The sequence below is a fragment of the Gastrolobium bilobum genome, unplaced genomic scaffold, assembly GCF_033153095.1.
Source record: "Gastrolobium bilobum isolate Gb01-03AN ecotype WA unplaced genomic scaffold, APGP_CSIRO_Gbil_v1 utg909, whole genome shotgun sequence".
Classification (NCBI taxonomy): Eukaryota; Viridiplantae; Streptophyta; class Magnoliopsida; order Fabales; family Fabaceae; genus Gastrolobium; species Gastrolobium bilobum.
Genome location: NW_026895707.1, coordinates 969,462 through 994,678, shown reverse-complemented (window position 1 = coordinate 994,678; position 25,217 = coordinate 969,462). Strand labels below are relative to the sequence as shown.

General features: G+C 36.3%; 1 protein-coding gene across 1 annotated transcript in view; it reads left to right on the top strand.

The window, feature by feature from the left end:
* Positions 1-25,217, top strand: part of LOC133292600 (BEACH domain-containing protein C2-like) — a 119,384-nt gene that overhangs the window by 6,330 nt on the left and 87,837 nt on the right. Inside the window, exons 3-5 of the mRNA XM_061491025.1 lie at positions 7,241-7,942; positions 9,345-9,479; positions 10,281-10,385. Coding sequence (XP_061347009.1) covers positions 7,241-7,942; positions 9,345-9,479; positions 10,281-10,385 — 942 coding nt within the window. The remainder of the gene's footprint in view (positions 1-7,240; positions 7,943-9,344; positions 9,480-10,280; positions 10,386-25,217) is intronic.

Here is a 25,217-nt window from a genome sequence, read left to right as displayed (position 1 = left end):
GTGGGCACTTGCCCCTCTTCTCCTTAACCTAGATCCGCCTATGGTCACAAGGAGAGTCAAGGAATTGACTTGCCACACTAACTGCAAAAGAGATGTTTGGTCTTGTCACAATAAGATAGTTCAACTTTCCAACTAATCGGCGATAACGACCAGGGTCTGCCAATGGCTCCCCCTGTCCGGGTAACAACTTAACATTAGGATCCATAGGTGTATCAATAGGTTTACATCCCAACATACCAGTCTCATCTAGTGTAACACCCCAAATTTCTAACAATTTATAAAACAATCTTATAATAAATAAATTGTCAAAATTCATTTTTTTTTTTTTACAATTATAATAATAGAAATATTGCGGAAGCTAATCTAAATCTAATTTGGGGAATGTTACCGCCGCACCTGTACAATGGGCAGGTGCAAGGCTAAATCTATTACATTAAAATAAAACCAAAGACTAAAGTTTAAATAAAGGAAATATGTCTTATGCATTTATTTAAATCTCATAAAATTTCTAAACTTAAAAACTAGCTTGAAATATCCGAGTCGTGATCCTCACTGCCCACAGCTAGCCCCATCCTTTGCAACATGCTTCACTGAAAATCTGCTCCCCCGTGAAGGATCATTGCAGTTAAACAAACACAAAAGTCAGCAAAGCTGGTAATCCCAATCAAAATACAATTAATGTAATTAATAACAAATTAAATCAAATATCAAATAGTGTTCAAATCAATTTCACATTAATCAAATCAAATATCAATATAATAATCAAAATTCCATTATATAATATTTATCTTTGTTAAGTTCATTTAATGTATTTAGTAATTATCAACTAACATATTTAGCACAACATTAATCATAATATGATAATATTCACAACTCAATGACATTCTTCATAATCAAATCAAATAACAAATTAAATCATTAATAATGTTTAAGTTCATTATATTTAGTGGGAAGAGAACCATGGTAGACCCGGGAAACCCTGCCAGTCTACCCTGTGACCCGGGAAACCCTGCCAGTCACAAACAAATCACTTTGGCCATAATCAATTCACATCTTCCTAGTGTGCACACCTCTTCCCAAAGTTGCTACTAGTATCCCGGGGAACCCTGCCAGACACCACTTTGGGATACAATCTTTTTCACATCAGTTTCGCATCGGAGGCATAAAGCTCAAAATTTGTGTTCATCACCTTGGGAGGTACCATCCCAAAGCTATCCTCCCACTATTAATTTTTTTTTTATAGAGACATAACAAAATTTTTCCAATATATTTCAAATATATGTAATATCTATTTTCTGCAGCGAATAATTAATTTCCAATTTACCAAGACATATATATATATATTAGTGCCTCAATTTACAAAGTAAAGCACAGAATATAAAAAAAACAATTGAAACTAAATTCATATAACTAATGTATTTGAAATATGTTCATCACGTAAATCGAAAAGGCAGAATTGCAATATACGGAACTTGAAAGAAACATATTAGTAGATGGTGAACATACATCTAAATGAAAGTGACGCACAAAAATCGAGAAGGAGGTTTTTTTTTTGTTTTGTTTTATGAACAATTAAAAGCAACGAAGTGTACACGCAGTTCCGAAAGAAACGACCATTACCATTTGAATTCAATTAAAGAATTGCACAGAACCAAAAGAATTATTTATAACGAATGTAATTATATATACAGGTCAACACAATTATTTGGGATTAGGATTACATACAATATATTTCATATAAAACAACCCTATGATATATATTTAGGATCATAATTACCCTATCAAAATTCATATAAAATTAACCTAAGACTTCTAAGGATTAAGATTACATATACCAAATTTCACATAAAAATATAATCTAAAAATACCTAGGGATTAAGATTACATCCAAGTTTTATATAAAAGAAATAACCTACAAATAGGATTACATATACCAAAATTCATATCAATATAATCTATGACTCTCTAGGGATTAGGATTACCTGATCTCCGTTTTCGCTAACTTCTAGAAGAAAAGAGTAATTTGGGGCAGAGAACGGTTGATAATCAAAAAAATATAAAGATTGAAAATAATTAAAATAAACTTTTTGGAGTGAGAAGAGAGAGAGTAGTAGAGGAGAGTGAATTGGTTTGGTTAGGCTAGGTCTCTATTTATAGTTGAAGTTTAGGGCTTATACATTACTGACTCATCATATCTAAACAATTTATGTTTGTTGACTCATCATATCTAAACAATTTATCAATAAAACATTACTAATCAAACATTAATACATAAATCATCAATCAATTAATAAATCAATTAATCATGATTTATCATCTAATTTATATATATATATATATTTTTTCACATAAATCAAATAATATTACTATTATTATTATCTTACCTCTTATTATTTTAACTATTATTAACTCATTAACTAAAAATATTAAATACCAATATTATTAATTACAAAAAAATACTAAATATCATTATTATCCATTAAAATTATTATTATTATTATTTTATTAAAAGAAAATATGGGGTATTACAATCTACCCTCCTTAAAAGAAGTTTCGTCCTCGAAACTTAAAAGTTTGAGCTCCTCAAATTAACTAAAAGGCATAAGGTTAAAGTTAATAAAAATATGGGGTATTACATCTAGGATATCCAGTGCATACTTTCTTTGACAAATGGAAATGTCTTGCCTAGACTGTGCCACTTCGATCCCTAAGAAATATCGAAGTCTGCCAAGATCTTTGGTCTGAAACTGATTGAATAAGTATTTCTTTAACTGATCAATCCCAACTTGATCGCTGCCAGTAATAATGAAGTCATCAACATAGACTAAAAGATAGATACACTGACCAGAAGAGCTATGCCTATAGAAGACAGAATGATCGACTTTACTTCTGGTTAAGCCAAAGGATTGAACAACAGAACTAAAGCGACTAAACCAAGCTCGAGGAGACTGCTTCAGGTAATATAAAGATTTACGAAGCTTACATACCATTCCAGAATTCTCCCCCTGAGCAACAAAACCTGGAGGTTGCTCCATATATACTTCTTCTTACAAGTCACAATGTAAGAATGCATTTTTGATATCAAGCTGTAGAAGGGGCCATTGATGAATGGCAGCAAGTGCAAGAAATAGGCGAACAGATGCCATCTTGGCAAAAGGAGAAAAAGTATCCCCATAGTCAAGACCAAATATCTGAGTGTATCCCTTGGCCACCAAACGAGCTTTGAGGCGATCAACAGTGCCGTCAGGACCAACTTTGACAGTGAATATCCATCGACAACCGACTACTGACTTTCCAGGAGGAGCATGAACAAGATTCCATGTGCCATTGGAGTGAAGTGCTTGCATTTCATCAATCATCGCCTGACGCCAACCCGGATGAGATAGTGCTTCACCTGTTGTTTTAGGAATAGAAACAGACGAAATACTAGAAAAAAAAGTAAAATATGGTGAAGAAAGTCTATCATAACTCAAGAAACTATAAAGTGGATGAGGGTTGCGAGTGGATCGAATACCTTTGCGAAGGGAAATGGGAGTAATCTCTGATGGAGGATCCGGAGGGGAACAGTCGACCAGAGTAGGCGGTGAGTCAGTAAGGGTCATGGAGGTAGAGGATAGGAAGGTGCTCCTGGAAATAAAACACTATGTGGAACTTCATTATTAAGTACGAAAGAGGGCATGCAATTGATGAGAAAGCAAGAGGTGATTATAGCATCTGCCCAAAACGGAATGGAACATTCATATGAATTAGTAGGGTACGTGCAGTTTCAACCAGATGTCTATTTTTACGTTCGGCTACTCCATTTTGTTGTGGAGTGTGTGGGCAAGTGGTCTGGTGTAACGTCCCATGTTTCTCCAAAAAATTAGAAAATTCAAGAGACACATATTCTTTTGCATTATCACTGCGCAAGATTTGAATAGAAGCTCCAAATTGAGTATTCATTTCAGCACAGAATTTTTGATAAATTGAAAATAATTCTGAACGATTTTTCATTAAATAAACCCAACTGCAACGAGAGACATCATCAATAAAGGTGACAAAATACTGAAAACCCAAAACAGACATTGTTCGACTCAGACCCCAAATATCAGAATGAACAATAGAAAAAGCAGCATCAGCTCTTTTATTGACTCTATTAGCAAAGGAGAAGCGAGTGTGCTTTCCTTGCTGACAAGAATGACAGTTTAAAGACTTAAGACTGGATAAAAAGGGAACCATATGTTGAAGCTTGGAAAGACTTGGATGACCCAGACTGCTGTGAATTAGCTCAGGAGACTCTGTGAGAGAACATGCTACTGGAGAAGGTGGTGCAATCAGATAGTAGAGACCTCGTGACTCAATGCCCACTCCAATCGTCTTCCCCGTACCCGAATCCTGCATAGAAAATGATTGTGTAGAGAAGGTAACAGTACATGAAAGAGAATGAATCAACTGGCTAACAGAGATTAAATTAAAAGGAATGCCAGGTATATAATAAGCAGAACTCATAGTTAAAAGGGGAGTTGGGTTGGCTTCCCCAATTCCACGAGCAGGAGCCTTAGTGCCATCAGCAAGAGTGACAGGGGTAGGTTATTAGAATAAGAAAGTGAAGTGAAGAGATCTTTATTACCACAAAGATGATGAGTAGCACCTGAGTCTATTATCCAGGGTCTAAGAGATGATTGATAAAAACAAGCAACATGATTACCAATGTCTTGAGTAGGATGCTGAGAAGAAACCTTCTTGAGAAGTGCCTCATAGTCGGCACTTGAAAGAGTTACTAATCCAGTAGAAGGTGGTGTAGCATCATTTTGAGCAAAGTTGGCAGTCGGTGGCTTCAAATGAGGGTACTTCCTATAGCAGTGTTCTTCAAAATGCCCAAGATTATGGCAATAATTGCAACGAGGCCTCTGTCTGCGGCCACGTCCGCGACCGCGTCCACTATTCCAATTGAAATCATTGGCCCGAGAAAAGAATTGAGATAGGGTAGTACTGGAGATGATGCCAGTCGTGTTTTTGGACGCATTACTTTAGCCCTCCATCACTAAATAAAATAAAGGAGATGACCAGATCTGAAAATAGGAGAGTGAAGTGAAAAGATCCTTTGAAAGAGTAACTGATCCAGTAGAAGGTGGTGTAACATCAGTCTGAGCAAAGTTGGCAGTCGGTGGTTTCAAGTGAGGGTACTTCCTGTAGCAGCGTTCTTCAAAATGTCCAAGATTCTGGCAATAATTGCAACGAGGCCTCTGTCCGCAGCCACCCTGTCCACGGCCACGTCCGCGACCGCGTCCACTGTTCCAATTGGAATCATTGGAACGAGAAAAGAATGCAGTGGAATCGGTAGCTGGCACGTGTGTGGGAGCTGTTGATTTATCCTTAAGATTCAAAAGACGCTGGAAAGTGTGTGACAGGCTAGGAATTTCAGCACTAGTTAGAATATTCTCACGAACACTTTCTAACTCCTCGGAAAGACCAAAGAGGGTTACGACCATAAAGAAGCACTCCACCTGCTTCTTGTATGCAGAGGCATCTGCAGCATGAAGTAGCATAGCTAAGAATTCTTGCATCAAAGAACGAATCTTACCAATATAAGTTTCCATTTGGGACTCTGGTGATTTGCGCAATTCCATTATCTGAGAAACAATGGAATAAAGCTGCTGAATGTCATTGGTGTAAAGGTTTTTAGCTTCCTCCCATACGTCATAGCAGGTCTCAAAGGGAATGAAAATGTCTATAATTGTCGGATCAAGGGACTGCCAGAGGATACTTAGCAGCTGAGCATCAGTCTTTTCCCATTCAGGTGTCTGATCGGCAGACTTGGTTGTGAGATGTCTACCGTATTCCTGACCAGTAAACCGGATCTTAACTGAGGTAGACCAGGTCTTGTAAGTAGCAGATCCGGTCAGTTTCATTGTTGTAATGGAGGGGGTAGTACTGGAGATGACGCCAGTAATGTTTTTGGACGCACTACCTAAGCCCTCCATCACAAAAAATATAAAAAGAATGACCAGATAAAAGCAAAGAACTGCAAACTCACAAGAAATCACGCAAAAGTAAACAAACAGAATGTCCAAACGTACGGAACAGTGCTGGAAAGAGACCCACAACAGATGACCAAATAAAACACAATGTTTTTGACTGATATCTTCTTAACGGATGAGACCCACGACGAACGGAGAACAAATCTGGAAAGATGAGAGAAGGGCGAGTCGTTCTGTGCTGGATTCACCGAAAAAGGACACCGGAACAGTGCTCAAGCGCCGGTGAGAGGCGGCGCGTGAGCACCACGCGCAGTAAAGGTCACCCGAGCGTGAGGGCGAGTGAGCTGGCCGCCACCGGAGGGAGGAGAGCCTGATCGCAAGTGTTCCGGTTGAAATCGTTGCCAGAAAAGTTTTCCGGTGACCATGAACAGTAGCAAACAGCGGTTCCGACGGCAAACGGAGGCTGATTTCTGACTATTAAAGGTTGAGGAGGCTGGTTTCTGACTTTTCAAGGTTGAGGATAAATATTTGCTGATTAATTAAGGGTTAGGGCTAAAAAAAGGTTGCCGGTATGATGCACGGCGAGAGAAGGGTTTTATGCGGAAGCTAGGTTTCCCAGAACACAAGCTCTGGTACCAACTTAAAAGTTGGAATGTGTTTTGTGTTCAATTGTGTATAGAACTGTACAAAAGACCTCTATTTAAAGAGGTTAAATGACCTAATGGGCTAAGCCCAAATAACCTGCTAGAATAACAGAATAATAAATAATACAATGCTATTTAATTTATATTATTTCTAACACTAACAGTAGCCGTTACTACGTTCTCTGTATTAGTGGCATGCATAGTAGTCTGCAGCAGCTTCTATTCGGCTGGTATCAGTATATATGTGCAGCACTACAGTGCTGCTATGCTTAGAGAAACATTGGTTACTCCAGCTGTTATGCAGTTACCAGTTGGTTAGGCTGAGTTGGCAATTCTGTTGCTCAGTTACAAAACTAAGTCCTATTTTCTATATAGCATCACATGCTCTAATTTGGTGACCTATTAAATAGTAAAGTACATACATTTCTGAATAACTATATTAGCAACTCTGGGTTGCTGATATTTTATATTCTGCTATATATGAATACAAGTTATCACTAATCTCATGTTAAGTGGCTTATTTTGAAATTTGAAAATTCTAACATGAACTTATAATGTTTTGGTTTCATTTTAAAAATCTACCCCTCATCCATTTTCTAAAAGAAATTTTTGCTCATTATTTACTTCATTTTGCAGATTGCTAGGGTGTTGCATCTCTTCTACAGGTTGGTTGTGCAGCCAAATACATCAAGAGCTCACACATTGGTAGAAGCATTCATAGCATGTGGTGGGATAGAAACTCTTCTTGTTCTGCTTCAAAGGGAAGCTAAAGCTGGAGAAAGTGCTGTCCCGGAATCAATTTCAAACTGTCCTGAGCTTCAAAAAATTGAGACTAATGGTAGCAGTGAGATCACAGAAACATGTCAAGATGATGAAGGATCAGAGGAGAGAAGTGAAGCCATCTTACAAGACAATGACCAAGGTTCTGAATCTGTTGATAGTGGAAGTAACCTTGATCCTAGTTCTCCTGATGTGAATATTGAAAGGATGACATCTACCTCGGAAATTCTTTCTGTCAAGAATTTGGGAGGCATTAGTCTATCCATCAGTGCGGACAGTGCTAGAAAAAATGTTTATAATTTTGATAAAAATGATGGCATTGTTGTTGGGATCATAGGTCTCTTAGGTGCTTTTGTAGCTTCTGGGCATCTTAGGTTTGGTTCCCATGATGGTCCTGATACAACAAGCAACCTTTTGGGGGTTGGACTGCATGATGGAGGTGGTACAATGTTTGATGATAAGGTTTCTCTTCTTCTTTATGCCTTACAGAAGGCTTTCCAAGCAGCACCAAACAGGCTAATGACTAACAATGTTTACACAGCTTTATTGGCTGCCTCGGTATGACAAAGTCCTTCTACCTTATCCCTACTGCATAGTCCATACCAATGGAAACACGAATATTAGTGGCTGTTATTCCTATACTATTGTGAAAATGGCAGCTGATTTTGCTTTTTATTTATTTATTTATTTATTATTTTATGAAAGTGTTATATGCAAATGTCGAGAGGGCAAGCTTGAAGCAGTGGTCAAGCTGCTCATTTGTGGCTGAAAGGTCAAGTTATGAGTTCGAATCTGTGAAATAGTCTCTTTGCAAATATGTAAGGGTAAAACTGCATATAAAGATTGCCTTTACCCCTACCCTCACTAGTTAGGGTGTAATGGGGAGTGATTTGGTTTAGCTATATGCGGATGTCACTGCCATGCCCGTGCTTTATTTGGTATGGGCTTCTTGTTTTTTTCGCCACTATAAGCTTGTAGGTTTTTCTTCTTTCCGAGTCTGTGTTGATATTTAAGGATATGAACAAATTTTCACTTGTAAAAATGAGAAAATCCTATTATTCTTACCCTTAATATGGACTGAATTATATAAAATATAGTTCTTACTTATATTGATATACCTACATGCTACGCATGTTATTTTTGTACTGTGGTTATGAATTATATACACTTACCAGGTGAAATAAATTCACTTTTTATCTTGTCTGTCGCCTTTTGGTGTTAAGCATGTCCATATTTTTATGTGACTAAATTTATAGATATTGTCTGTCTCACCTTTACATGGCTATGGAATTTGTGTAATGTTGCACCTTGCCCTGTAATTCCTTTTTGTCCATGTCAGTTATTATTGGTGTCATTTGGATACTATCGTTTTTGCGCTGCTATGTAATGTTCCTCTATGAGATGCCTTGGTTTGAAATACGCTGGTGTTCAAGATTCACATGTTGGTATGGCAACAAAAAAAAATGAAAACTTAATTAGCATACACATCAATGTGGATATCTTGGATTCTCCAGTTATCCAACATTTGCATGATTTTGGCATTTCAAATGCCTCATTTACAAGTTATTTAATCTGTTTTGTCAGTATGGTTAAATGATGCGTTTGTCTAATAAATTTCTATCATCTTGTTTTTAACGTTTCATCTGCCACTTTTCTGACAGAGGTCATGCAATTTTCTTGACACTTTTATTTTATACTGGCTAAAATTTGTTTTTTCTCAGTAAAGAGGAAACTTATTAATTGAAAAGAGAAGATAATGTTCTAAAATAAATGACAAAATTCCTACTATCACCATAGCAGAATAATACAGCAAAACCTTGAAGCCCCTTTCAATGTCTATAGAGGAAACCCCTTGAAAAGTGTCATTAGGTGAGCAAGTTGTTGAAAAGGAAATTCTATCTGCATTAGCTGATGTTTTCTTTTTCTGTGTTTCTTTTGGCCTTCTTTGTTTCGGTTTCAGATCAATGCTTCTTCAACAGTGGATGGGCTGAACTTCTATGATTCTGGTCATCACTTTGAGCATTCACAACTTTTATTGGTGCTTTTACATTCGCTTCCATTTGCGCCTAGGCCTCTGCAGAGCAGAGCACTACAGGTATTAGCTCAACAGTTCTCATTTTCTACAGTGTGCGCGTAATATTTGTGCATTGCATTCTATTTTTTCTGAGGTTTTTTCAGTATCTTGTTTTCAAACATGCTTGATTTATGTATTTAATTTTCTTATTACAATTTGCTTCTATGGATGTACTTAATTTATGCATTTGAATTTCTTGTTATATATTTTTTCCTGGATACTTTTTTTGTTTTTTAAATTTGTGGGCTTACTACATTTGCCATTATTTTAAGATCTGAAAGATTATGTTGAAACATAGAGATAATTTCTTTACTTCCTTATTTCTACTTGAGTTTCTCAACTGGCAGGCTGAGGCTGGTAAAAAACATTTAAAATTAACCAGACGATGGCTTCTGGTCAACTAAACTATCCCTTTTTATCATTAGTTCTGTAATCTGTATTTAAAATACTTGCTTTGAATTTTTTCTTAGCCTCTCTATGTTGTTCAGTATATGTGGCAGTGGCGGCATGCAGAGGGACTGCATGCAAGTTAAAAAAAATAAAAACTTATGGGGGTGTTATATCTCAAGTTTCATTCTTTAGTCTCTCCATTTCTTTCCGGTCGTATGAGAGAAGTTCTGATTATTGCAAGTTTTGGCCTTAAGTACTTCTTGTTGTGTCAGAGTTAAGGAACTTAGTGCATGTATATGCCACTGCTATAATGGAAGACTATTCATCGAATTTAGTTTGTCGAAGTAAGAGTTCCAGTTATGGATATATTTCCTAATGGAGAACTTGTTTTATGCCCGTAGTTTTGAGCTCCGTGTTTGTATATGATTTCAGGATCTTCTATTTTTGGCTTGCAGTCATCCAGAAAATAGAAGCAGTCTGACAAATATGGTGGAATGGCCTGAATGGATTCTGGAGGTCCTGATCTCAAATCATGTGGTAATAATTTGTAGAGCTCAGAGTTCTTCCTATCCTCCTCTATCTTTGCTTTACTTCATTTTTCTTGAATAAAATTTCTTTGTGTGTAATAGATAGATAGACAGATACTCTAACATCCCCGTCTCGAGCCGGTTTAATTAACATACATATGATACAAACAGAAACAGCGGAAGACTTAACTTACGAAAATACGAGCTAACTTTTTTTTTCCTTTTTCATTAATCTTAATTCACATGACATATCACATTGCATACTTCTTCTAATTTAATTCTTATTGGACGGAGAGGAAAATCGGACAGAGTAACCTCTGTAAATCGGACAACTGGGGATTTGCAAATCCCACTCTCAAGGTTCCTGATGAACAGTTTATACCATATATGATTTCAGAAATACCAGATATCTATATAGGACTATATACCCATATATGGGTGCATGCGTAACTGGCTCCGTGCCACTATGTCTAACAACATACATATTTCAGCACATGCACATATCTGAATACACAAATGTACATGCATCAAATATGAACACATGTACAAAACATATACAGACCATATATTGTATAATGGATCAAACATCATGATCCCAAAATGAATAGAACACTATACAACTGTACATATTCTCCAAAAATAACATCTAAAATAAATAGTAGCGTCCGGCCACCCAGAACTCCATATTCTCATACTAGTACCTCTAGCCACGGGTAGTGTCTTTGTCCCGTGAGGGCTCTTCAATTAACTGTGTTCCTGAAATCATATCCCCAAACGGGGTTAGAGACGAATCTCTAGTAAGCTCCAGGTTTATGGAAAACTCTCCATACCCTGGGCTCACTTCCTGCATGACAGTCAGATACATAATATACAAAACATCATATAAGCAATTATCATAACTGAACAAGCTTATACACATATCTTATCAAAGATGCACGCAGTATTTCCCCAGGGAGGACCCCAAGCGGAAATCAACGCACGTAACAAATATCATAACTAAACTGAGCATATATCATTTCAGACAAAACATATCATATCAGAGACGTACGTAGTCATTCCCAAGGGATGACCCCAATCGGAAATTAACGTACGTGTTCCCAAGGGAGTACCCTAAGTGGAACCAAAAACATATTAGATATGTACACAGTCAGTCCCGAGGGATGACCCCAAGCAGACATCAGTGCACATAGGATTAATGGCCAGAGATCATCACATAACAGAGGTATACACAGTCAATCCCAAAGGAGGACCCCAAGCGGAACTCAACATATAGCAGATATATACACTGTCAGTCCAAAGGGAGAACCCCAAGAGGACATCAGTGCATATAGAATCAATAGTTAGAGATCATTACAGAAATCACATCAAATTATATCAAAGTAAACACATCAAATCATATCAAAGTAAACACAAATCATATCAAAGTAAACACATCAAAACATATCATATCACATCATCATATAGCTCTATATGAATGCATCTAGATCATATATCTCATACATATCATACAACCTGACCACAGTCCGTACACTATGGTGGAACACAAAGTAAGAGCGAACCCCATAAACATAGAGCTTACCTCTTGGAGCTTTACAATTTGCTTACTTGAAGAACAAGCTACTTATCTTGCTCCACGAGAATCCAAACGTTCACAATCCCTAGGCACACCTAGAGAAGGAATTCAACACAAAACTCAATAAAATGATATAATGCCATGTAAATATACAAGACACATACTTTATTGTTTATTTTCTTTTTACTTAATCATATTAAGTCATGAGTGGGGTGGTTCTTTGTACAACAAATCCCCACAAAATTCCACATATTCACTTAGTTTTAGGATAGTCCCAAAAGGCCTTTAGAACACTCATTACTCTTCTTAGCACCTAAAAGCCTATTTTTCCCAATTTAAGGCAGAGTGCCCTTTACAAAGGAGCTATAAGATTTCTCTTTGTCTAGTGCCTAAACCCAAACTTAGCCACCTATATAAATTATTTTACGCATAAAAGTATTCTCACTTGGCGAAACAGTTACTCCAAATGTATACCTCCTTTTAAAATGGCCAAAACTCATTTTAAGGCCATACAAAGGAGCTACCTTATTTTCTTTTTTATTTCACCAACGCGAAGGTTCATACACCTTAGAATATTATTCCACGCATAAAAATATGCTCTCTTTGCAAAACAATAACTCCTAGCACATACCTCCTTTGAAAATGGCTATAATCACATATAAGGCCTAAAGGAGGAACTTATTCATTTTTCTTTTTATCTAACCCAACCAAAGGTTTAAACATCTAATTATATAGTCCTTAGGCCGTATAAGTACTCATTCTCACAAACAAGCACTCTAAAAACATACTTCATTTGTAAACGGCTAAGAGGCACATAAAGAAAATCATGCCAATTTCATGATTCCAATGTTTTAATCCATCAAATTCAAGCTTATCATACAACCATAATCATCATTAGGTAATAAAATCCATTTTCCACATTAATTCATCCATTTATGCCTCAAAACATAAGACGCCCCTAAGCGTCATTCAATTAATTCACTCAATTCACAACTTATATATACATATAAACCTTCACAACGTGTCCAATTATTTTTTGAACATCAAACCCTAATTTTTACACCATGGCTGAACCTAGTGGGAGGAGGTGCAAGGGACTTTTTCAAAATTTCAACACATATTCATACTCATTTCACACTAACATCATAAACCATACTAACTCATCATCAATTTCAAATTTCAAGCTACACAATTTTCCATAACATACGCTCATAATATTCAAAACTTAAATCATATAAATCAAACCATTAAAATGAGGATTTCTTACCTCAAATCGCTTATCCAAGGTCCAAAGAGCAAAACCCAAGCAAAGCTCACTCAAAATTCACACTTTTGCACTTGGATGAATAGTGCCACGGATTTGAGAGGAGGAATAACTCTTCCCACACGAGATTTCAGCTCAAACAAAGTGGTGGAATGGATTCACCACGATTTTTACTTGAATTTTCATATATGACACTTTGTATTTTGGTGGCTAGATGAGTGAGAAAGAGAAGAGAGAGAAAGCAAATCCATCCCCCCCCCCCATTTCCATGGCTGTCGCTGGTTCAAGGATAAGAAGGAGAGAGAAGAAATAGGCATTGTATGCGTAGGAGGAGAAAAGGGTTTACAATATGTAAAGTTAAGTTTCTTTAACTAGGTAACAACTTATCTATCTACACACCTTCATTCAATACCAAACTTTACCCAATGAACTAGAATATTTTTCTAGTCATATTTCTAATTTTCCTTTCACTTTTCGGGTAACTTTGCTTACCCGCATTTTTACCCCTTAACTGTCATTTTAACTCATTTTTCACCAAATGTGACTTTATTTCTTTTATTTCTAATTATTCTTCAATATTAAATCCACAACTACTAATGAGGGTTATTATAGATACATGGTACACCAAGGAAACCGCAAATACCATGTTGTTTACACTTTAGATGGACATTCGAGAGGCCAGACTCTCCCAACTAAAGAAAATGATAACTGGACATTCGAGAGACTCTCCCAACTCTATTCTTTTACTCGTTCCTAGTGTACACCAAGGAAACCGCAAATACCATGTTGTTTACACTTTAGAATAAATTTCAGTAGAGATCTCTGCGAATTGCTTGATCTCAGCATACTAATATTTATAATATTGCAAATAAACACTACTTATATTTACAGGAATTATAACGAACTGGACCATTTTTTAAGATCCTAATTTTCCCAATGCTTCATAATTTCTAGCTTATGTTGGAAAGTATCTCCAGTTTAGGAAAATATTTCCTATTTAGGGACTGTATATGTTTGTAAATAATTAGGATTTGATTTGTATGTTTTTTTTAATTTCATAGTTTTTTTAATTTTCTAGTTTTGTAATATTAGAGATTGTATATCATGCATAAATAATATGATTTCCTGAGGATTTCCTCAAGCAATTCATAGATCTCTCTTCTACATGGCATCGGAGTAGGTTCGTTCTCGGCTTGACATTTGATCCCTAAACATAGTCATCCATCCACTCATCCTAACGCTTAAACACAGTTTTTGTCCTCCTTCCAGTTGTCATCTAGGCTAGCACCTAGCTTGACGTAATGGTTTGGATCCATCCAAAAATTGTCGACCATCTCTTTGAGCTCCGTAGGTAGAGACCTTGTCATGTGCCCCCACGTGCAACTCTATCGGTCGGCGTATGAAGTCCGCCATGTTTGCAGTGCCATTTCTTCACTCTACCAACATGTCCAGCTTGCTGGCGCCCCCTTGTCTTGCCTTGGTGGTCACAATCCTAGACCTGGTCCATCCTGGTTGTGGGTTGTTGGTATCCACGCTGTTTAAGTACTCTTCACATGCCTCTCTTGCTACTTTTACATGGCCAGCCAAGTGCAACCAACAGCTGGTGCTAGGCCCGTCTCAGCTGTCCCTTTGAGTTGCCATGGACTCAAGTCCAAGTAGTACTTATGATTCTCAAGGTCCTCATTCATTCGAGAATCGAGATGACAAATTCGTAACGTAATATTCCCATTACTTATAACTTCTCTTGTACCCCTACAATCATCTTAGGCTTGGTTAGCCTACTTTGAACTTTGGTTTCTCAGTCAAGGTTTCTTTGATCATCTTGTGAAGTTAGTATATGATATTCCCTCAAAAATTTAGAGTAAGAAATTTTAAGACATGTTTAACTTTTTGGAACAAGGCTTGCAATCTGTTTTATTGAAATATAAAAGAATTATTTTTTCTGAATTGATACAAATGATTTACACTGATAGGGAGATTTATACAAAAGAGAATGAGAAAAAATAGATAAGGATGACTCAGCAATGAGTCATTAGTCCTATCCACTAATTAATAGAAAAAAAAAAACGTATCCACTAATTAATAGAAAATAAAAACGGAAATTTTAATCCTAATTTTCTACACTCCCTCTCAAGTTAGGAGGTAAATGTTGATCATTACTAGCTTGCCAATCAAGTCTTCAAAGGATGGAGGGTGGACGGTGTAGGCCCTTAGTGAGGATATCTGCAGTTTGCTCTTTGCTAGGAACATACATCATACGCACATTTCCATCATCTAATTTTTCTTTGATGAAGTGGCGATCAACTTCCACGTGCTTTGTTCGATCATGGTGTACGGGATTTTGAGCAATGCTGACAGTTGCCTTGTTGTCACAATATAGTTTTATTGGTAAGGAATATAAGATTTTCAACTCTTCGAGAAGTCTTCTCAACTAGATTCCTTCACAAACTACATGAGCTAAAGCTCGAAATTCTGCTTCAGCACTACTTCTTGCAACCACTGTTTGCTTTTTGCTTCTCCAAGTAACAAGATTTCCCCATACATTGGTGCAATAGCCTGAGGTAGATCTCCTGTCCACTGATGAACCTGCCCAATTGTAACACCCCGGATGCATCCGATAATGTTATCAACAATTATGATATTAAGCGCACTTACAATCACAACAGTTCATTTAAAAATTACGATAAAACTTTTCTTTTTAATACCGCTTACAAAATCCTTACGTTTATAAAACGTTTGTATTCAACATTTTCCAAAAATGTGATTGTTTGTAACCCAAAACTATTGCGGAATAAAAAATACTATTGCTTAACATCATACAACGTCCATTTAAAGTTGCTAAGTTGTTCCCATAAACCAAAGAAGCACAAATACACAATTTGACGTTTTACCTACTTAAGGTACATTCAGTTTTTCCAAAACTGCAACTTGACGTTCATAAATTCTCATCTTTTGATATGTTAGTCTACACTCTTTTACTTTTCCAATAAGGTATCACACGCTCTATTTGGAGTTCTACAACTCCGAATACGCTCGTCGTAAGTTAATTTCTTAAAACTGTCAAAATTGCACTTTCAAGTACACATACATCTCTCACTGCTTTTTGAACTGCAGACGTTTCACACTTATTTTTCTCTCAATTTTTAATATTTTCTAAAAGACACCTCAAGCTTCAGTTTGATATATCATAAGCCTAATTTGGGTAAGAAATGAGAGAGATATGAATTTTTCAAAAACGTGTAACAATGCTGTCAACTTACAGCGCGAATTGAACAGCTCTCATTCAAACGCAAACTGGGCAGTCTCCATAACTCCAAATGACACCAAATTTTATGACAATAAAGGGGACATCTTAAGCTTCAAAATAAAGTATGATACGCCTTATTTCAACCACTGTGGAGAGAGTTATGGTCTCTCAAAGTTAGGGTAAAATCTCACTATTTTTCTAGAAATTTCAGCAGAGTCTCCTTTGTTTTTACAACTTTTTCTCACTTTGAACAAGTGTGTTCCAATACTTAAAAATGGTACCTAATATACTAAAAGGGTGGCATCCAAAGGATCAACAAACCTTGGTGCTTTTACAACCCAGAATATACATTAATTCCTCTTATTACTTTTTCATACACAATTTTCCATTTTCATTCATTATAGTTTAAACATCTCCAATAACTACAATAGGCTTTAGGCCCTTCCATCACATAAATCAATATTTACATATAAAAGGTTATCCAATTATACAATTATATTTACATCAACTATCAAATTTAACTATTATATAATCAACATAATAATCAAATGACTTAGAAACAAAAGCATGGACAACTCTAAGCATGTCCTCAACATCTCATACAAGACCAATGTTCATGCACTAAGTCAATGATACAAAATAAGCAACTACCATGTGCATCAAAATAATATCTCAAAATGCCAAGTAAATCCTTATGCACTCCTATGTATATGTCAAAATACTCCATATGCTCATGTCCACAATAAGTAGGCTTCTTGCCCACTGCTCCTCCAGCAGCAGTAGTGGTACCTGAAAATAATGCCCCATAACGCGGGGTAGGGTCACTCCATCCAATGGCTCACTCAAATGTGCAAACAATAATAATATCCATATAGTACATCATACCATCAAACAATCAAGCAATCAATCAAGCAATCAGCAATCAACAACCAAATGGGCACAAATCCAAGAACATCCATCAGGAATATAGTTCAAGGACCCCATCATATAACTCCCGAGACATTCCTAGAGTGTTAACAACTCTAAGGCCAACGCCAACTGGAACCCCACAAAGATTCAGCGGAAGTTCCCCCAATTTCTACTGATCAGAGAATAGGCAATCAGGCCGCACGAGCAATCAGGCCGCACGAGCAATCAGGCTCAATAAACAATCAGGCCCCACAAGCAATCAGGCTTCACAAACAACATGCATATTTCACACAACATATTATATGCATGAACATACTTTATTAAACATTATCACAGGTCACAAATTCCAACTATTCTCAAAGGACATTGTGGAGCACACAAAGGGACTAACCCTAGGACACACAGAAGTGTAACTGTAAAAAGTTCCATAATCAAGTTCACAAACCAACAGAGAGAAGCTTCCAAAGCTTAATCTTCCAAGATTGGATCAAAGAGAGTTAACCTATAATGATCATACCACAATATGATCAATCACATGCTTGAGAATATACAAGCAAATACAATCATACCATAATATGAGGAATTATAACCTAAAATATTATAACCCAAAAAAATATTTTCATACAAAATTTCTAAGTGTACTTAGGAATTAGGATAAATATAACCTATGACTTTCTAGGGATTTGGATTATATATAAGGATTACACCCAAATTTCATATAAAAGAGATAACTTACGAATACCTAGGGATTAGGATTACCTGGTCTCCGTGTTTGCTAACTTCTAGAAAAAAAAGCGATTTGGGAAGAGAAGCTCGGTTGGTAGCCAAAGAAAAATAATAATAAAATAAAAACAAAAAGAAATTTGAAAGAAGAAAGAAAAGAATAGGAGAAGAAGAGAAATGCTAAGGAATGAAAGTGATTTGGTTTGGTTAGGCTAGGCCTCTATTTATAGTTGGAGTTTTAGGCTTAGATATGGGCTTTGTACAATTATTTCCTTTTTCTTCTTAATTTCTCATGGCTCAGAATATCGCTGATTCGTTTGCTAACTCAGGGCAGACTCATGATATCTAATCAAATTAAGTTTGTTGACTTATTCTAATCCAATCACATTACCAATCAAACATTAATACATAAATGACCAATCAATTAATAATTCAATTTATCACAATTTATTAGTCCTAATTATATATATATATATATACATACATTATTATTTTTACTACTATTTTTTAATTTTTTATTATTACTAATTTATTATTATAAATTACTATTATTTTTCTGGGATATTACACGTACACAATAAGAATAGCAATTTTACCATCCTTAGAGTGTTTGTGGAAGAGAGTATGATCAGTCTGTGCTTGAATGAAGCCTTTTTCCTTTGACAGCTTGTGTGAATTTTTCAAACCATTCTCTAGGAGACTGTTTCAACCCATAGAGAGACTTTTTTAGTTTACACACTGATCCATGTCCCTTTTTAAAGCCAGGTGGAGGATCCATATAGACTTCATATAAATCACCATTTAGGAACACATTTTTCACATCTAACTGTTGCAGAGACCGATCTAGGTTAGCAACAAGTGATAAGAGAACTCGAATGGTATTGACCTTAGCAACTGGAGCAAAAGTCTCATGATAATCTATCCTATGAGTCTAGATGAACCCTTCGCAACCAATCTTGCCTTGTATCTGTTGATGCTATCATCTGCATTGAATTTTATTGTAAACACCCATTTGCATCCTACTGCCTGTTTTCCCTTTGGTAGGGTCACTATCTCCCAAGTTCCATTTCTTTCTAAAGTATTCATTTCTTCAAAGGCAACATCCCTCCATTTTGGATCACTGAGAGCCTCATGTATATTTCTCGGTATTTTTGAATTGGCCAATATAGTATTGAAAGCACGAAATCCTGGGGACAACTTTTCATATGAAATATGATTAGAAATAGGATGAGTAGTACAAGATCGAGTACCTTTTCTGAGAGCAATGGGCAAGTGTAGATCATTTTCGTCATGGCACTCAAGGGTCGGGGTGCTGGAACTAGAACTTGGTCCAGAATCCTGGCAGTGTAGAGGCTCTGGGTTATTCACACTTTGAGGAGGCTTTCGCTTGCTATAAACTTATCCCCACTTTGAGGAGGCTCCTGATGGTGAGGATTTTGTAGCTCCCCCTGTTTCCAATAGTAGAGGTAATACTGTGACATCAATAGATCCCCAAGACTCCACCTGAAGAGAAGTTAGGGGAAAGAAAGGTTAAGTCTCAGAAAAGGTAACATCCATAGAGACAAAGACCGTACGAAGAGAGGATGAATTACATTTATAGCCACGTTGAGTAGGAGAATAACCAATGAAGACACATCAGAGAGACTTAGGATCAAGCTTGGACCATTGATGAAAGGGAATATGGACAAATACGACACAACCAAATAACTTGGGAGGTAGAGAGGAGATGACTCGGAAGAAAGGGAAGGTGCAGAAAAGGCTAGAGAGAGCAGATTGAAAGTTGAGAGTTCGAGATGACATTCGATTGATAAGGTATGGGGTAGCGAGAATGGCTTCCCTCAAAAGGTATTTAGGAACACTCATAGTGAACATAAGAGCTCGAGCAACTTCAAGGAGATGTCAGTTTTTTCTTTCTGCAACTCCGTTTTGCTGGGGTGTGTCAGGACACGAGCTTTGGTGAAGGATGCCATGTTATGAGAGATATTCTCCAAGAATAGAGTTAAAATACTCTTTGCCATTATCTGTACGAAGACTTTGTATAGCAACTTGGAATTTGGTTTGAACCATGGTATGTAATTTTAAAAAATGGATGCAGCATCTAACTTTTCCTTTAGAAGGTGTACCTAACAAACTCGGGAGTGGCCATGTAACACCCCCAAATTTTTAACAATTTATAATAACATAAAATTTCTAAAATCATAAATAACTGTGAAATTTAAAATTAACCAAATTGGGAAATGTTACCGCCGCATTTGTACTATGGGCAAGTGCAAGGCTAAATTTATTACATTAAAATAAAACCAAAGACTAAAGTTTAACTAAATGAAATATGTCGGATGCATTTATTGAATCTCATAAAATTTCTAAACTTAGGAACTAGCTAGAAATATCTGAGTCATGATCCTCACTGCCCACAGCTAGCCCCATCCTTTGCAACCTGCTTCACTGAAAATATGCTCCCCAGTAGGATCATTGCCGTAAAACAATGACAAACACAAACAGTCAGCAAAGCTGGTAATCCCAATCCAATATACAAAAATAAATAAAAAAATAAAAAATATAACTCATAATAATCCAATAAAATAATATAACTCAAAAATCCAAATCAAATATCAACTCGTTATTAATTATATTAATCTTTATTTAATCCATTTAGTGTATTTAGTGGGAAGAGAACCATGGTAGACTCGGGAAACCCTGTTGGCAGTCTACCCCGTGACCCGGGAAACCCTGTTGCAAGCCACGTATAATCAAAATTGGCCATATCAAAATATCAAATCCTAGTGTGCACACCTCTTTCCAAAGTTGCTACTAATACCTTGGGAAACCCTGTTGCCAGATTCCACTTTGGGAAGAACGGAAAATATCATTGTCACATCATGTAATATCGAAGGCATAAAGCCCAAAGGTTGTGTTCATCACTTTTAGGAGGTACCATCGCAAAAGCTATCCTCCCACTATTATTTATTACAATCACACACAATCAAATAAAATTCAATCTTATCACAATCGTTATAATTGGAAAATTTTCTCAAATATTTTTCATATTTTTCACATCAATTTAATCAAGAGTATAATTTCCAAATTCAAATTTTCAAGAATATCATAATTTCGAAATCCATCCATCATAATTTTCAAATCCAGTATCCAAAATATCATAATGTTCATATTCGACATCTACCAGAGTAAAACCCAAATCCAATTATCATATCATAATTTTCCAAATCAGATTCAAAGAGTAAAACCCAAATCCAATCATCATATCATAATTTTCCAATTGGAATTCAAATATTCACATCTATTAGAGTAAAGCCAAAATCCCAATAATTAATCCAATTAATTTCTAGAGGTTAAAATAATTTAATTTAAATACCCTAAGGGTTACATATAATATATGAAAACATCCTAAAATTTCCAAGGATTAAGATTACATTTAGCAAATTTAATATAAAATTATCCTACGATCACCTAAAGGATTATGTATACCAAATTTCATCTAAAACTAATTTAAGATGCCCTAAGGATTAGGATTACATTAGACAAAATTTCTTATAAAAGTTAATCTATTATTTCTAAAGCATTATGATTATACCCAACAAATTTCATATGAAACTAACCTAAGATCTCCTAGGGATTAGGATTACCTAGTCTCTGTGTTTGATGACTTCGAGGAGGAAAAACGATTAGAGAAGAGAAGCACAGTCGGAAGCCAGAAGAATAATACCAAAATAAAATTTGAAATCCCATGAAAGAGAAGAAGAGGAGAAGATGGAGAAATGTTGAGGATTGAAAGTGATTTGGTTTGGTTAGGTTAAGCCCCTATTTATAGCTGAAGTTTTGTAACTGAGATGTTAATTCTGGTAATATCAAAAGTCATCATACTTATTTCAATTATTGAAACTGCAAGTAATATCAATGGTCATCATAATTACGTTAATTATCCTTAATATATTGTAACGGTCATATTTAAATGAAAATAACTATTCATATTACCAATTAAATGATAACCACTAACATTCAATGTCAACCAAATATATCAATATTTATAACACCACTCTATGCTAAACCCAACATGTTTGACATTATATAATTATACACATAAGGGTACACAATATCATTATTATTATTATTTTTCTTGGGTTATCACAGGTCATCAATAAAGGTAATGAACGGGTATGACCATGGATTTCTCAACATTTCTCACGGGTATGACCAATTTTATTGCAGTGGGTGCACCTTGGACGACCGTCCGTTTTGATTCTCTACAGGAACGGTCAATGGTACGTTTGGCAGCTAATGCAGACATATCATCAGACTTATCAATTGATTCCTTTTCTCCCAGCATAACTCTTCGTCGACTAGCTTCTCTCCAAACCTCAGTAAAGGCATTAGCAAGTGAGGGTAATGGTCGCTGTCCCAATATTCGACAACGAACCTCATCAAGATCTCAGTTGAGGCCAGCAAAAAAGTCATAAAGTCGTTCCTTCTCCAAGTGTTTGTTAAACTGGGTATTAGCTTCCAATCCTTTGAGGTTGGGTGCATAATGAAGATCCGGTTCCTGCCATAAATTTGTTAGTGCAGTAAAAGATCCAGTAATGGTCATACCCCTTTGACGCAAGTCTTTCAACTTATTTTCAGTTGAAAGACTTGAGAGGTATTTTCCAAATCGGAACAATTTTGTTGAACAACATCCCAAATCTCCTTGGCAGTATCAAGGAACAAATAGGTTTGGCTGATCTGGGATTCCATGGAATTGGTCAGCCATGCCATTACCAAGAAGTTGTTATTCTCCCAATTATAATAATCATAAGCATCCTCAGCAGGTTTTTTAATTTTCTCGTCGAGATAACCCATCTTATCCTTTGCCCGGATGACCAACTTAACAGTTGAAACCATTGCAGGAAATTCTTACCGTTCAACCGTGACTAGTGATCTGTATGGCTAAGTTGTCTCCAGAGGACTAAATATTAGGGGCAGATGAGGAAGCGGAAGAACGATATGAGGATTCCATGAAAGAAAAGAGAGGATTTGACCGTTGACCCAAAAAATCAAGTTGTTCCTTTTGCAGATCTGACCTCTGAAACAGGTAGAGGAGAAGGCAGTGAGTGGTTCTGGGCAGGTCGCAGCGAAAAAAGGTGTCAGGAAGGTGGCATGTGAGTTACACGCGCCGGTTTATGGCCGCACGTGTGGAGGCGCGTGCGGTGGCTGACGGTGATGGGTCTAGTGGTGTTCGACTCATCAGAGCCTTCTGAGTTGAATGGTCACTCCACCTTCTCGATTGGAGGTTTGTAGATATGGTTTCTGGGTTTGGGCAGAAGTTGGGTGGTGTTTGGATGGTGTTTTAGCCTTGAAGATGGCTGATCTAAGGTAGGAATGAACCTGCTTTGGTACCATATAGAAATATAAAAAAATTATTTTTTTTCTAAATTGATACAAATGATTTACACTGATAGGGAGATTTATACAACAGAGAACGAGAAAAAATAGATAAGGATGACTTAGTAATGAGTCATTAGTCCTATCCACTAATTAATAGAAAATAAAAACGTATCCACTAATTAATAGAAAATTAAAACAGAAATATTTTAATCCTAATTTCCTACATTTTTGCTAATGACAATCAATGCCTATATGCTTTGGCCTAGAAATTGGTCCCCCTTTGACAACCAGATCATAACATGACAAGTTTACCGCTCAGGCATGTGATATTGTAGAGGAGTTGAATAGGTTTTTGCAGGCTGACAATCTACAGGGTTTATTAGACAAATTGTACTTGGTACTTGTTTTGCATGCCATGACATTGAGCATGTCCGAGGTCAAATTCTAAATGGTAAACTTTCCTCTTGTGGGTACCGACATTTAAAGCCTTGGACTTCCACTCTAACACCATTGACACATCAACTTGGTGACTACCTCAAGATCTCGTTGTGGATATGGAGGTAGTGGCAGTAGAGGTGCTCGAGGAGGCCATGGCAACCATCTACATTGTTCTTATTGTAAACATTCAAGCCATACATAAGAAACTTGTTATTCTTTTCATGGGTTTTTAGAGAAAATTGTCAATGTCACTCATTTTTACCCTAGTCAAGAAGAAGAGAAGAGATATGATGTCTTATTGGGAAAACAACCTTCTATTCTTTCGGAGAGAAAATTCCAGGAGTACCTTGAGTTTAAGGAAGCCAATAGGACTGTGGTACGAGACAAACAATTGGTATAGGAAATGAATCACATGGACTTTCCTATCTCAAGTCAACTGCTCCTATGATGTATGCTGCTACTGAATATCCCAACATCCCGGTCTTCCTAGTTTGTAAAAATTTAGCAAATGATCTCAAGTCTTGCAAGATTATGGTCTTTTAATTGTGAGATGTCAACTTGTGAAGCATGTTTGGAATTCCTTTCCAAGTCAGGTCAAGAGTCAAATCGAGTCTAGTTTTTCTCTCATTCATTTTGAGATATGTGGTCCAAGTAGTGTTTTTGCACTCTTTGGTCCTAAGTATTTTGTAAATTTTATGGGTAATTCGATTGTCATGTTACAGCAAAATAAAACGAGTTTGCTGCTCTCACCTCAATTTTCTTCTCTTTCCTAAACTTAATTTAAAGCTTAGAGGGAGAGTGTTAGAGTATATGAAAAATATCTCATAATATCTAGATTGTATCTTTTATAATTATTTAGAGTATCGTATATAATCTCTTAGGAATAGCTTCTTTATTATATTTCATGATTTTTTTCCTTACTTAATATAAAGAACCACTTCAACCCAAAACATTAAGGTGTTGGGTGAGGGCCTTTTTAATGGTTTATATTATTCTCTAACATTTCCCCTCACGCAAGAGCTCTTTGGGTTTGAAGTGTGGATATTGCATAGGCCCACTTTTTTTTCTTTTTGGTTTACCTTATGCTTATTTAATTCCACAACTAGGGGGTGGTGAGGATCGAATTTGTGACCTTGTGGTCACTGAAGCTCTGATATCATGTAAAGAACTACTTCAACCCAAAATTTTAAGCTAGTGGTTGAGGCAACATTAATAGTTTTATGTATCTCTAACACTTAATTATGATTTGGAGTCTAATATTAGTATAAATACGAATTAGACATGTGTAGTTTGCATCACATCATAACAC